Raw genomic sequence first — 12,378 nt, 5'->3', positions numbered from 1 at the left:
TGCAAAGGCCACCACAGAACTTCCCCAACAGTCCATACCACCAGTGGGACACCTCATGTCCACGACAGCCATGGCACGCTTTGCAGTGCAAAGTTCTTCACTCTGCAGAAGCATGAGTCCTCAATCCCTCCCAGGGGAACTCCCACTGCCTTCACCCAGTGATTCACAGGAAAAGACCTCCTGGGATTCAGCTGGCTGTGGGGATTTGCCATGAACTGGGAGAACTAAGCAACCTTAGTCATGCATCTGAGAGGCTTAAACATGTGTGTGTCAGTGTCTAGCACACTGTACCACCAATTGCCTTGCAAATGCTCATTATTCCCTCCGACAGCTTTTGCTGGGTCTGCATTCAACTCTTCCCAGAAGCACCAAACACGGTTTTTTACTCCTAGGACTGTAATTAACCAAGCTGGCTTTTCATCCTGCCACCTGCCTCAGTGGAGAATCACATTCACAAAAACCACAGGGACCAAGCCACAGTTTCCCAATTTACACACCCAAACGTTTCCCCGTTGGCACCTGAGCCCTCGACAGGGAAAGACGCCCCGGGTGAGGAACCCACACTGTCCTGCTGTTCTGCTGAGCATCGACGGCAGCTCACCCTGCACAAGGGCTGCCCAGATAGAATCATGGCATGGTTGGGGTTGGAACGGACCTCAAAGATCATCTAGATCCAACCCCCTGCCATGGGCAGGGACACCTTCCGCTGGAACAGGCTGCTGTGCAGCTTGCGGCTCCCCTTGCGGCGGCTCCCCCCTCCCCGGCCTCGAGGGGCTCCCCCGCCTCCGCCAGGGCCGCCCGTCAGCCCTTCCAAGGGTGAAGTCATGCCCGGCACCGCGTGTCTGCCGCCAGGTGGCACCGCCGGCCCACGGCGCCCACGTGCGCGCCGCCCCTCCCTCCCGACGAGGTCCCCCCGCGGGGAGACCCAGATCCAGACCCAGACCCGTACCCAGTGCGGCCGGGCAGGGGACGGGCACACACGCGGCTGGGGGAAGGGGCTTGGGAATGGGCACACGGGACAACCCCAAGCATCACTTCCCCTGCGGGGTCCCGTCGGCAGCCCAGGCAGGGAGCACGGCCAAACGCCGGCTTGAGAGGAGCCCGACCCAGGGAGCTGGGAGGAAGGAGAAGGCGACCAGCGGAGAGAAGGTGGCGGGGGGTGGGCTGCTGCTGCTTACCAGCAGCTCTTGGGGTCTGATGGAATTGTCCGTGTATATGCACAGCTTCTCAGCTGTGAGGGGGATTGTCTCTTTCAGCTTGGAGGCCAGGAACATGCACACCGCCCCCAGCAGCTGCAGATGGCACTTTCGAGTGGGCACCACAGCTAAGAATCTGTCCAAGTAATTCATGGCCAGAGGAAAAACTTCTTCTTCGCACTTCTGCTCTTCACAGACCTGCGAGCGGAGGAGCGGTGGGGAGGGGAGGACGGAGCGGTGAGAGGAGTGGGTGAGGGGGTTCGGTGGGGGACACGACAGATAGAAAGAGACAAGAAGGAAAAACATCAATGAGTGATCACACGAAACAGACCACTACCTCCCTGCCCTGTCTCCTGCTATTTTTGTTTCCCGGGGAGCTAAATTTTGGGGGAGGGGGAGATCTCTGGAGAGCCTGGGAAGGCTGTCAATCGGCTTTCACATTCCTTTAGTTCATTCAGTAAGAAATGAATTCAAGACACTGTGTGGGAGAGCCGAAAAGCCCCATCCAGCAGCAAGCGAGCAGCCTCCGACTTTTTTTTTTTTTTTTTTTTTTTTTTTTGCGACCCATTTTTTTCCCCTCTTTGATTTCGTCATATTTTCAAAAAATCGATAAAAAATATTAAAACCACCCAGGAGGTCCTGGTTTTGGTGCCGGTGGCATGCCGGGTCGCTCCCCTATCTTTTCCGACAATTGCAAAAATTCCCCCGGGGGGTGTTCCCCAGCCCTGAGCCCCCGATACAGCGTTGGCGGGGTGGAGGACGGGAGACAGCAAGGGTGAGGTGGGGTGGGGAGAGCCCGAGCAGTCTTGGAGCCCTTCAGCAACAGCGAACGGAAAAATACTTTCAAAAATTTACCAAAAATCGGAGCAGAGGAGAAAATGCACAAATAGCACATTAAAACTAAGCAGGGAGTCTGTGCTTTCCAACACACGAGGTTTGGTCCGGTTACGGTCCCCCCCAAAGGAGATCCGAAGGGGCAAATGATGGGTGGTGGGGCCAGGAGCAAGGCAGGCGACTCTGCAGGGATCTGGGCCCTCCGCCGCTCCGCCTGAAGTTACCGGGGCGAAGCGGAGGGTCGCCGCACGCTCGGGCTCCCCGATAGCCCCCCGCCAGGCCGGAGAAACTAGGGAGCAGTGGCAAGGGGCATTTCCAAGCCCCTTCTTGCAATGGAAGGGGGAAGACGGGCTCGGCGCCTCCGAACTGAGTTGCAAGCAACGCAACATGGCGAAAAAAAGGCTCGTCCTCCCCACTGCATACGTGGGCACGAAACCCTCTCCGGGCAAAACGCGGGGGTCACCGGGCAACCCCGTCCTTCACCATGCCCCGGGCACAGCTCCCTTCTCCCAGAAAAGCCTCAATCTCAAGCGCTCCCGGCCGCCCGCAGCCGGAGGCGGCTTTTCTTTTACTTTTTAATTACAAATTACTTTTCCAGCTCCACAATCCCCCCCTGCCCGGCATCCCGCTTTGCAGTAGCCCCCCAGAGAGGGTAACTTCCCCCGCGGGCTGTTGCTGCTCCCCGGCGCCCCTTCCCCCACCGCACCGGGTGAGCTCAGGACGGGGGAGGGGGACGGTCAAGAAGAACCCCCACCGCGACCGGAGGGGCGAAAGGCTGCATGGTGGTGGGGCAGTCGAGGCAAGGCGGAGGGGCTGCCCGCGGCAGGGACCCCGCAGGCGGCCGCCCTGATTCCCCCCCGCGCCGACCGGCATCGCACATAGGGGTCAGGGAACGCGCCGGGACACAAACCTCCAGCATCCAAGTGGCCACCATCCTTCTCATGAAGGGCTGGATGTCCTTCTGGACGCACTTGAAGTAGGAGCACTGGGGCAGATACCTCTCCTCTATGGTTAGTAAGTTGTGCAAAACGCGGTCATCGTAGAGCAAGTTTGGGTCGGGTAGAGCTCTCCTCATGGGATCCACCTCACAGCACAGCAGCTCCATGTTTCCAAAGAGATCTCCCTCTTTCTCTGATGGAAAAGTGGTTTCTTTTTTTTTTCTTCTTCTTCTTTTTTTTTTTTTTTCGGAGGTGGGGGGGAAAGGGGTGGGGAAAGGAGAGGGGTAAAGGAGGAGGGGTAGGTGGGTGGGAAGAAGACGGCAGGGCTTTCCAGCTCGCTCCTGCCTCGCTTGAAACTCCTCTCTCCTCTCTCTTGATTTCTAGCCTAAAGTTGAAGCAAAGTGACGCAACTCGCCAGGGCAGGCAGTTCTCTCTCTCTTGTTATTATGGAGAACAGCAGCTGGTCAGACGTAACATCAAACGCGCTTTTTTTTTTTTTTTTCCCCCTCTCTATAAGCTAACAAGGAACCAGGAGGCCCTCGTATAGGGACACACACAAATGACAGCTTCTCTTTTGCTTTCTTCCAGCTACCAAATGAAATGCGCTCCGCGCTTTCCTTCTCCAAGAACCCATCTGAACTTATTCGTATTGCAGGAAACTAAGCCCCCACCGGCACCCTCCGAACCGACGGGGGCGAAGGACCATGTGTCCCGGTTTAGCGGGCTGCCAGATCTACGCCCCTTAAACCCCTGACCCACTCCCCTGTCCGGCACCCCCTTATTCTGCCCCCAGTAAAGGACAGAGCTCTCTGCTAACTGCAGCGTAACAGCAAACCCGAAAAAAATACTTCAAACCTCTTTGCGGGGTGGGGGGGCTCCGCGGCGTTTTCGGGGTGCAAATCTAACAATAATCACCACTCCTTACTTCATCCGGCACACACGTTTCTAGCAGGCGAACCGTTTTAGCACTGCACGACCACACTGATATAACTTTCTAGGAAATGCAGCGGGGGAGGGTAGAGAGGTTGGCTGGGTTTGGGGGGGAGGGGGAAAGGAGTTACATCCCGCACTAGGTGACTTCCACCCTCCTCGCACTTCACCGGCATCGCAGTTGCTCCCCGCCTGCAAAATGTGTCAACTTTGCGAAGTCTCTGCCGTTGCCTGCTACGGCAGAGCAAGAGGCTCCCGAGCGGGGAAAGGGGCTGCCCGGGGATGAGCTAACCGGGCAGCCGCGGCGAGGAGGCGGCCCCGCAGGGAGATGCGAGGAGCACTATCCCCAAAGCTTCCTGCCGGCCCACACCCCCCACCCCCAACCCCAGGCGCCGCGGAGGTGCGCTGAGCGGTTGGGGGGTGGGGGGGAAGGAAAGAAATACCGCCTTAAAAGTGTGACTGGGGAGTTTGGGGCGCCGCTTCCCCTCCCTCTATTTGCATAGCCAATAGCTCTGGGGCTCTTGCCGCTGCGCGCTGATTGTTACCGGGCAGATTATATTTTAAGGACGCATGCTGCCCAGCATCGAAAGCAACCCAGGAGGGAAGGGGGTGAGCTGCAGCCCCCTCACCTAACCTCAGTGCCAGTCCCGGGAGGCGTATGGGTCCTGCTCGCATCGAGGAAGGCGAGCGACCGGCTGCCGTTGCCCGCGAGTTGCATGCACTCCCATGCCGGCTCTAGTCCCTCTGTATCAAAAAGGATGGGAGGGATGAAATCGGCTTTGTCGTGAGTTAGATCTCTCTGGAGTCCAGCGGCAAGGGTTCCCTTGCAAAAACCGGCTGGAACAGCTCCGCACCTAACCTGCCCCGTGGAGCGAATGGCTGCTTAGCCACCAAAAAAAGCCAGCAGGGCTCCCTTTACCTCCCGTCCACCAGTAACGCAGAACCTGGCCGGGTCATCCGAGCCCTCCCCAGACCGCCAGCAGCATTTGTCGGAAAATCATTTCCGCGCCCCCTTCGTCCCATCAACGGAGCGCGCACCTCCCGGCCACAGCCGAAACCAAGTGGCGGCAACGGCGTGGCTCGGGAGCTGCCGGCCACTGTGTGTGGCCCCTCGCCTCCCTTCCTCCCCGACCCCCCTCCTTTCCCAGGCGGGAGCTTACCGGTGTCGAGCCTGCCGTAGGCGGATTTAGGCAGAGCTTTGCCCGGCAAGGCTGACGTTTTAGGGGGGCGAAGGAAGGGAGCGAGGAGGGGACACCCCCAGCCGTACGTCGAGGGCGGCGAGCGGTGACCCGCTGCGTTGCGGCGTGCTCCGCAATGAAAGGCTCTTTAACTTCCACCATTCATTTCCCCTTCCTGGCTACTCCTGTGAACAGGGAGCGTGTTGTGTCAGCGCACGTTTTCCTTCTCCAAACTTAAATTCATAAGCGTTCCCGTCTGGCTTTGTAGCCCGACAATGCAGCGATTGTGATTTATGTGGGTTTCGGGAGGGAGGACAACGGGTGTCCTAATTGTCCGGCACCGACTTTCCGAAGTGGGGTGATGTCTGGGGCACGGCGCGGCTGCCGGCGGCGGGGAGCCGCGGAGACCGTGGAAGGGATGCGGGGGCCCCCGCTCCCCGCGATGGGGCTGCCGCCAAGGGAGCAGCCAAGGGCCCCGCGGGAGGGCTGCAGCCTCTCCCCGCCACCTTCTTGGAGCAGGGGGGAAACTCCCGTCAGGAAAACCAAAACAAAACCAAAACCAACCCCCAAAATCAATGAATGGAAGCATGCCAGCCTTGCACGCGGAGGTGCCGTCGATCTGCAGCGACGTCGTGAAAAGAAAAAACACCATCAAACAAAAGCAAACCCATTTTCCCGGTGCGATACGTGTTATATACGCGGTACCCCGTTTCTAACGGGGAAACGCCGGTTCTGTGAAACGCGGTCGGCGGGCAGGCAACCGGGGCGGCCGGTTAGAGATCCGCGTCCCCGGAAACCAGTGTGCCCTGTCTGCCCCTTCTCTTGTCCCTGTGCCTACGGGCGCTGCCGCCTGCGTTTGGAGGCAGCAGATGTTTTAACAGCCTCCGTGTAGAGATTTCCGAGTGCCATATGTTAAATACCACCCTCCCTCTGGGAGGAAAAAAAAAAAAAAAAAGAAAAAAAAAAAGGAAAAAATGAAAATAAAAAATAAAATAAGAAATACATTTCGCACTCTCTCCCTTTGTTTTGCTGAGCCCCATCGCCCGTTTTGAAAAGCCTGAAGGATGAAATACAACATCTCTGGTGTATGGTTCTTGCCCCGGCGGCCCCTCTGCGCAGCCCTATGCGGAGCCGCCGTGGGGGACCCGCTCTGCCTGGACGGCCGCCACCCTCTGTCCCCCTGACCCCTGGCAACCTTGTGGGAGGGGGCGGCCCTGCTCCCAGCCCCACCGCGGGTGCCAATGTCGTGGGCCCTGCGTTTGTCTTGGGAGCCCCTCTGCCGCGGGTCATGGAGCTTGGGGTGTCCCGGCGCCTCATCGTTAATGTGACACGCGGTGCTGTGTAATGGTATTTCATTGCTGTGACTCCCAGAACGCTGCAAAACGCGGGGACTCCTCTTTCCTTTTCCACTGGATCCTTCATTCGTCATCGCTCCTATTTATTTCATTTCTTTTCTTTGCGAATCCCAGAGAAACGTCTTGGAAGATGCTTGAGGGGACACGAGGGATGAAGCTTTGCGTTTGAACCGCAGACCGATGGCCAAGTTATGTGTGCGCCCGGCGGCCGCAGGTTTTTGTTTTGGTTTGGTTTGTTTGTTTAAATGAAGTAAGTATTCCCTTGCAGGGTTTGGAACCTGAAGGCTGGAGTGTGAAACATGAGAATCTGAAAGTGAAACCGACTGTAAGCCAAAAAAAGAAACAGATGAATGTGTTTCCACTGTCCAAGCTGAGGAAAGCCCCGAAAGCAAACAAACACCGGGAATAAAACAATGTGCAAGATATTTGTAATACAATTATTCCAGCTTCAGTCACTGAAGCAGTCTGTCTCAGTGGTCTCTTTCTTTCTCTTTTTCTTTCTTTCCTTCTTTCTTTCTTTTCTTTCTTTCTTTCTTTCTTTCTTTCTTTCTTTCTTTCTTTCTTTCTTTCTTTCTTTCTTTCTTTCTTTCTTTCTTTCTTTCTTTCTTTCTTTCTTTCTTTCTTTCCTTCCTTTCTTTCTTTCTTTCTTTCTTTCTTTCTTTCTTTCTTTCTTTCTTTCTTTCTTTCTTTCTTTCTTTCTTTCTTTCTTTCTTTTTCTTTCTTTCTTTCTTTCTCTTTCTTTCTTTCTTTCTTTCTTTCTTTCTTTCTTTTCTTTCTTTCTTTCCTTCTTTCTTTCTTTTCTTTTTTCTTTTCTTTTCTTTCTTTCTTTTTCTTTCTCTTTCTTTTTCTTTCTCTTTCTCTTTCTTTTCTTTCTCTTTTCTTTCTCCCTTTCTTTTTTCCTTTCTTCTTTTGCCCTTCCCTTCCCCCTCCCCTTCCCTTCCCTTCCCTTCCCTTCCCTTCCCTTCCCTTCCCTTCCCTTCCCTTCCCTTCCCTTCCCTTCCCTTCCCTTCCCTTCCCTTCCCTTCCCTTCCCTTCCCTTCCCTTCCCTTCCCTTCCCTTCCCTTCCCTTCCCTTCCCTTCCCTTCCCTTCCCTTCCCTTCCCTTCCCTCCCTTCCCTTCCTTATTTTTAGTTGTTCAGAGGTAAATTCCATCATTCCAAGCCTTCCCTTGTCTTTTCAATACCTAACTTTTGGCTGTTCAAAGATAAATTATGTCATTCCAAGCCATGCATCAAAACAAGAACAGTATGATAAAAATTAACTTTTCCTCTGATTTCTGATTAAAGACTCAGAAAGGATTTGGATACCACAGGAACTGCTGCACATGGCCTGTGTATTTTTAAGGAGTTAGTTTCAATTCCACAGGCAATTTTCAACTCTAAATGCTGGTGTAGGGGCAGCTCTATCATTTACAACCACCTTAATTAACATAATTACTGAGTGGGTGAAATCTATCCTGTAATAGAACTATACTTGCCTTTAGAAAGTGATTTTATGCAGTCACAACAATCACGGTGTTAACTAATGAATTCTGTCTGATTGCTTAATGTAGTTTTAATGATTTACCCTTTTCTATTTCATGCAAAGTTAGTTCCTGTTCCTTTCTCATGTTTTAGCTTAAACTTAGTAAGAGCAGGAATTAGAAACTGTGTTTTTGCAGTGCCCAGTGCAACCAGTTCACAATTTCACTGAGATTTCTTTATCAGATGAGATGGCAAGGGACTCAAAAAAGAGCTACAAGAATGATGATGTACCTGGGAATCCTGTTTTAGGCTGGAAAATTTTGTAATTCCATCACAGTTAGCCCAGGTTTGACATTAATGTGAGCTAGAGAAATCTAGCGAAATTGTGGGAGATTTAGGATGGTAGTGGTGGTGGCACTACATTTAGGCTAACAACTAAGGGAGCTGTTCAAGTGCATATTTGATTTCATGGTATCACAGTATCACAGTACATTAGAGGTTGGAAGGGACCTCCAGAGATCACTTAGGGTAGTCTATGCAGGTATGCATCCAGGTGGGTTTTGAAAGCCTCCAGAGAAGGAGACTCCACAACCTCTCTGGGCAGCCTGTTCCAGTGCTCTGTCACCCTCACTGGAAAGAAGTTTCTCCTCATGTTGAGATGAAATGTTCAAGCTTGTACCTGTTTTTCCTTGGCTTATTACTGTGCACCATTGAAAAGAGCCTGGCCCCCTCCACTTGACACCCACCCCTCAGTTATTGATAGACATTGATCAGATCCCCTCTCAGTCTTCTCTTCTCCAGACTAAACAGCCCCAGGGCTCTCAGTCTCTCTTCACAGGGGAGATGCTCAAGTCCCCTAATCATCCTCCTGGCTCTCTCTTGGATTCTCTCCAGCAGGTCTCTGTCTCTCTTGAACTGGGGAGCCCAAAACTGGACACAGTATTGCAGGTGTGGTCTCAGCAGGGCAGAGTAGAAGGGCATTTACCCCTTGATATTTCATTTAAGGGCTATGTCTTTCAGGTTAGATGAGGTTAAAGCCTAAAGAGTATATTCTACGACAAATTACCATTGCACAGTTGAAGGACTGGTTCTGTGACCAGTGTTGCATCAAAAGAATTCATCAGCTTGTAATTTGAGATGTGTTCTGGCCTTAAAATTACCGAATCTGTGGAATCTGTGTGGAATCTACAACCTGTGGTAACACAGTCACATAGAGCATTAGGATGAGATCTTGCAGTTTTCCCTGCAGCAAAGGAACTGAAACCCATGAGAAATTTCTGCTGGAGCTGAAAGTCTAGGGCTGGGAATTTTCTTGCTAAACAGGAGATAGAGAAATTTTTGAGTTACTTAACCCTCCTGGTGCCACAGCCTTATCTTGCAGGGGTGCCATGTACTTTGCACTGACTGCTGCTAACTCGATGCTCTCCTTGGTGAGCTGGGTGATAAGGCTGCTGCTCACTCACAGGGAGCAGGAACACATAACAAGTGCCTCCCACACGCTTGGGAGTCAACTGAAAGCGAGAGCTCTTGACATTTTGCACAGGATCTGGCCCCTGGTATGCAGAACTCTACATAAACTTTGCTGTTCTTTCTTTGCTAAGTGGCATGGGGGCAAAAAAATGGGCTTTTGGAACCAGGCTGCCCAGAGAGATTGTGGAGCCTCCTTTTCTGGAGACTTTCCAAACCCACCTGGATGAATTCCTGTGCAGACTACCCTAAGTGATGCTGCTCTGGCAGGGGGGTTGGACTGGATGATCTCTGGAGGTCCCTTCCAACCTCTAATGCACTGTGATACTGTGATATTTGAAAGAGCAAGAACAGTGCTGGCAAATTACAGGTATGAACCACTGATATCTCCTTCATCATTACTTAGTGTGACAGGATCTGAAGGTGACAGAATAAAATTTTTAATTATTTTTTTTCTTTTCTCTGCTTATCAGTCAGGTTGATTTTGTGCTTAAAACTGACTTTGCTGTTAATGCTCTGGATTCTGCTGTGTGGTTTTCCTGCTCCCTGGGATGTTTGTGTCAGTCTTTAGTTCAAAGATGGCTTCGATATTAAGTGCACAATCTTTTTTTTCTTTCCAGAAATGATTAATAAAAGACTCTCTGTCACCAAACTTTCAGCTGATCTCCAATTGTTTGAAGCATCTTGCTGTCACACACCTTCCTTCAAAAGCAGAGTCCTCTGTGGTCTCTCAGCCTTGACCTGGTGCATGGAGTTTTGTTCTTGCCAACATAAACATGGAGCTTCAACTCCATTTTTTTCCCCCTCTGTACACTAAGACACAGATTATACCTTTAATATGTATGTGTAGCATGCCCAAGTCTGTACAAATGAGGAAGCAGGGGAGGAAGACCTTTAGAGCAAATTGCTCCTTTTATGGTGAGTTGAGAAGGGATTCTGCATGCCTTGGTTGTCTTAACATCACCCTGAGCTGCTAAATAATCACAATATTTATCCCCAGAAGCAGCTGTATTTTAAAGGTAAGGGCAATGATTCAGTTAATCTGCAGCAAGAGAATTATCCTGTCAGAGTTTCCCACATTGAACAGTTTGCTGAAGCATATGAGGCACATATGCCTGGCAAAGGGCAAGATATTTTACATGGAGTGTGAGATTTTGGGTTGGAAGCCATGTGAATGATTGTGTTACATGACAGCTTGCTGCAGGGGCAAGTTGGGCTTCTCATTTTCAAGTTCTGAAGATAGGTGGATTTTTAAAGGGAAGGAAAGCTAAGTTCCCTCTCAGCACTTGGCTGGTTTCCTCTGAAAAAGCATCGAAGCCTGTCCAGAAAGAAACACTAATCACAAGCCTTCTGGCTTAAATCACTGTTGATAGAGTAGTTTGGATATCCCCTTTGCATACCAGGGTCTATAAAATACTCACTAGCTCTTTTGTGGCCAAAGAAACAATGAATGAAGAAAGACAAGCAGACAAGAACATCAAGACAAACCAAACCAGACCAAACCAGACCAAACCAAACGAAACCAATGAATGAGGAAAGACAAGCAGACAAGAACATCAAGACAAAACCAAACCAAACCAAATCAAACCAAACCAAACCAGTGAAGACAAGCAGACAAGAACATCAAGCCAAGCCAAACCAAACCAATGAATGAAGACAAGCAGACCAGAACATCAAGACAAACCAAACCAAACCAAACCAAATCAAACCAAACCAACCAACCAATGATGAAAACAAGCAGACAGAACATCAGACAAACCAAACCAAACCAAACCAAACCAAACCAAACCAAACCAAACCAAACCAAACCAAACCAAACCAAACCAAACCAATGAATGAAGACAAGCAGACAAGAACATCAAGACAAACCAAACCAAACCAAACCAAACCAAATCAAACCAAACCAAACCAAAACAATGAAGACAAGCAGACAAGAACATCAAGACAAACCAGACCAAACCAAACTAAACCAAACCAATGAATGAAGACAAGCAGACAAGAACATCAAGACAAACCAAACCAAACCAAACCAATGAATGAAGAAAGACAAGAACATCAAGACAAAACCAAACCAAACCAACAGAACAGAACCAAACCAAATCAAACCAAGAGTAACCCAAAATAAAACAATGTAAATGGATGCCCTCTACTGAGGTCAACAATTTCACTTGTTAATTTCCTCTGCCACAGCTGCTGAATTAAAAGCTATTCCCATGGATACATAGTTCAGCTATTTTGCACTTACACTTGGGAACATGAATTGCTTTTAAGAACATTAGCAGTCTAGACCAAATCATTGCATGTAATATGAACGACCAGCTGAATGCTGTATCATCATTTACTTCTCTTTTTTTCTCTCCTTATCAGCATTTAGTTCCTGTAATGGAGTGTCCCAGCACCGGTGTGCCACAAAGGAAGAAGTGTGCCTTTGAAAGCTGCTGATGAAATTCAAGTCTTTTGAAAGGCTGTGCCCCTTTTCACAGTGGCAGTTACAGCCCAGAGCATTCAGTCAACTGCCACATGGCTTTTGAAGATATGGTTTTCATGAGAAGTAAGAAACTGGCTGGTGAGAAACCCCTCCTGCCTGTAAGCTCTTTAGCATCCCTTGCTACCCCAAGCCCTCGTGCTCAGCAGTGCTGCCCTCATTGAAGCTTTGCTGGGGATTTGCTTGAGTAACAGGGAACAAAGGCCTAAGGGACTGGCCCTCTGCTTTTGTGCAACAGGGTGACAAACATCTTTGATTCTAGCTTCAGCCCCAGCCATTTCAGATCTAAGCTCCCGGAACTTTCATGCAGGTGGGTTTTGACTGACTGAGGTGTCTTGCTAGGCATGGTAAAAATCATGTCTACTTTGAGGTGCATCCAAACTCTGAAGAGGTTCCTATTTGGTCTGGACAAAACTCCTTACATGGATAAGAAGATCACTTGGACAAAGCCCATGGCATAAAGGCAGCTGAAATGCAAAAATCATAGAATTGTCAGGGTTGGAAGGGGCTTCAAGGATCACCCAGTTCCAACT

General features: G+C 50.5%; 1 protein-coding gene across 1 annotated transcript in view; it reads right to left on the bottom strand.

The window, feature by feature from the left end:
- The window catches only part of CCND2 (cyclin D2), a 43,564-nt gene extending 40,429 nt beyond the window's left edge, over positions 1 to 3,135 (bottom strand). Inside the window, exons 1-2 of the mRNA XM_054399600.1 lie at positions 2,941 to 3,135; positions 1,179 to 1,394 (exon numbers count right to left, since the gene is read on the bottom strand). Coding sequence (XP_054255575.1) covers positions 1,179 to 1,394; positions 2,941 to 3,135 — 411 coding nt within the window. The remainder of the gene's footprint in view (positions 1 to 1,178; positions 1,395 to 2,940) is intronic.
- Positions 3,136 to 12,378: the final 9,243 nt, after the last annotated feature.

The sequence above is a fragment of the Indicator indicator genome, chromosome 3 (assembly GCF_027791375.1).
Source record: "Indicator indicator isolate 239-I01 chromosome 3, UM_Iind_1.1, whole genome shotgun sequence".
In the NCBI taxonomy this organism is placed as follows: Eukaryota; Metazoa; Chordata; class Aves; order Piciformes; family Indicatoridae; genus Indicator; species Indicator indicator.
The sequence above is the reverse complement of the archived record's forward strand: the minus strand, read 5'-3'. Positions and strand labels throughout refer to the sequence as shown.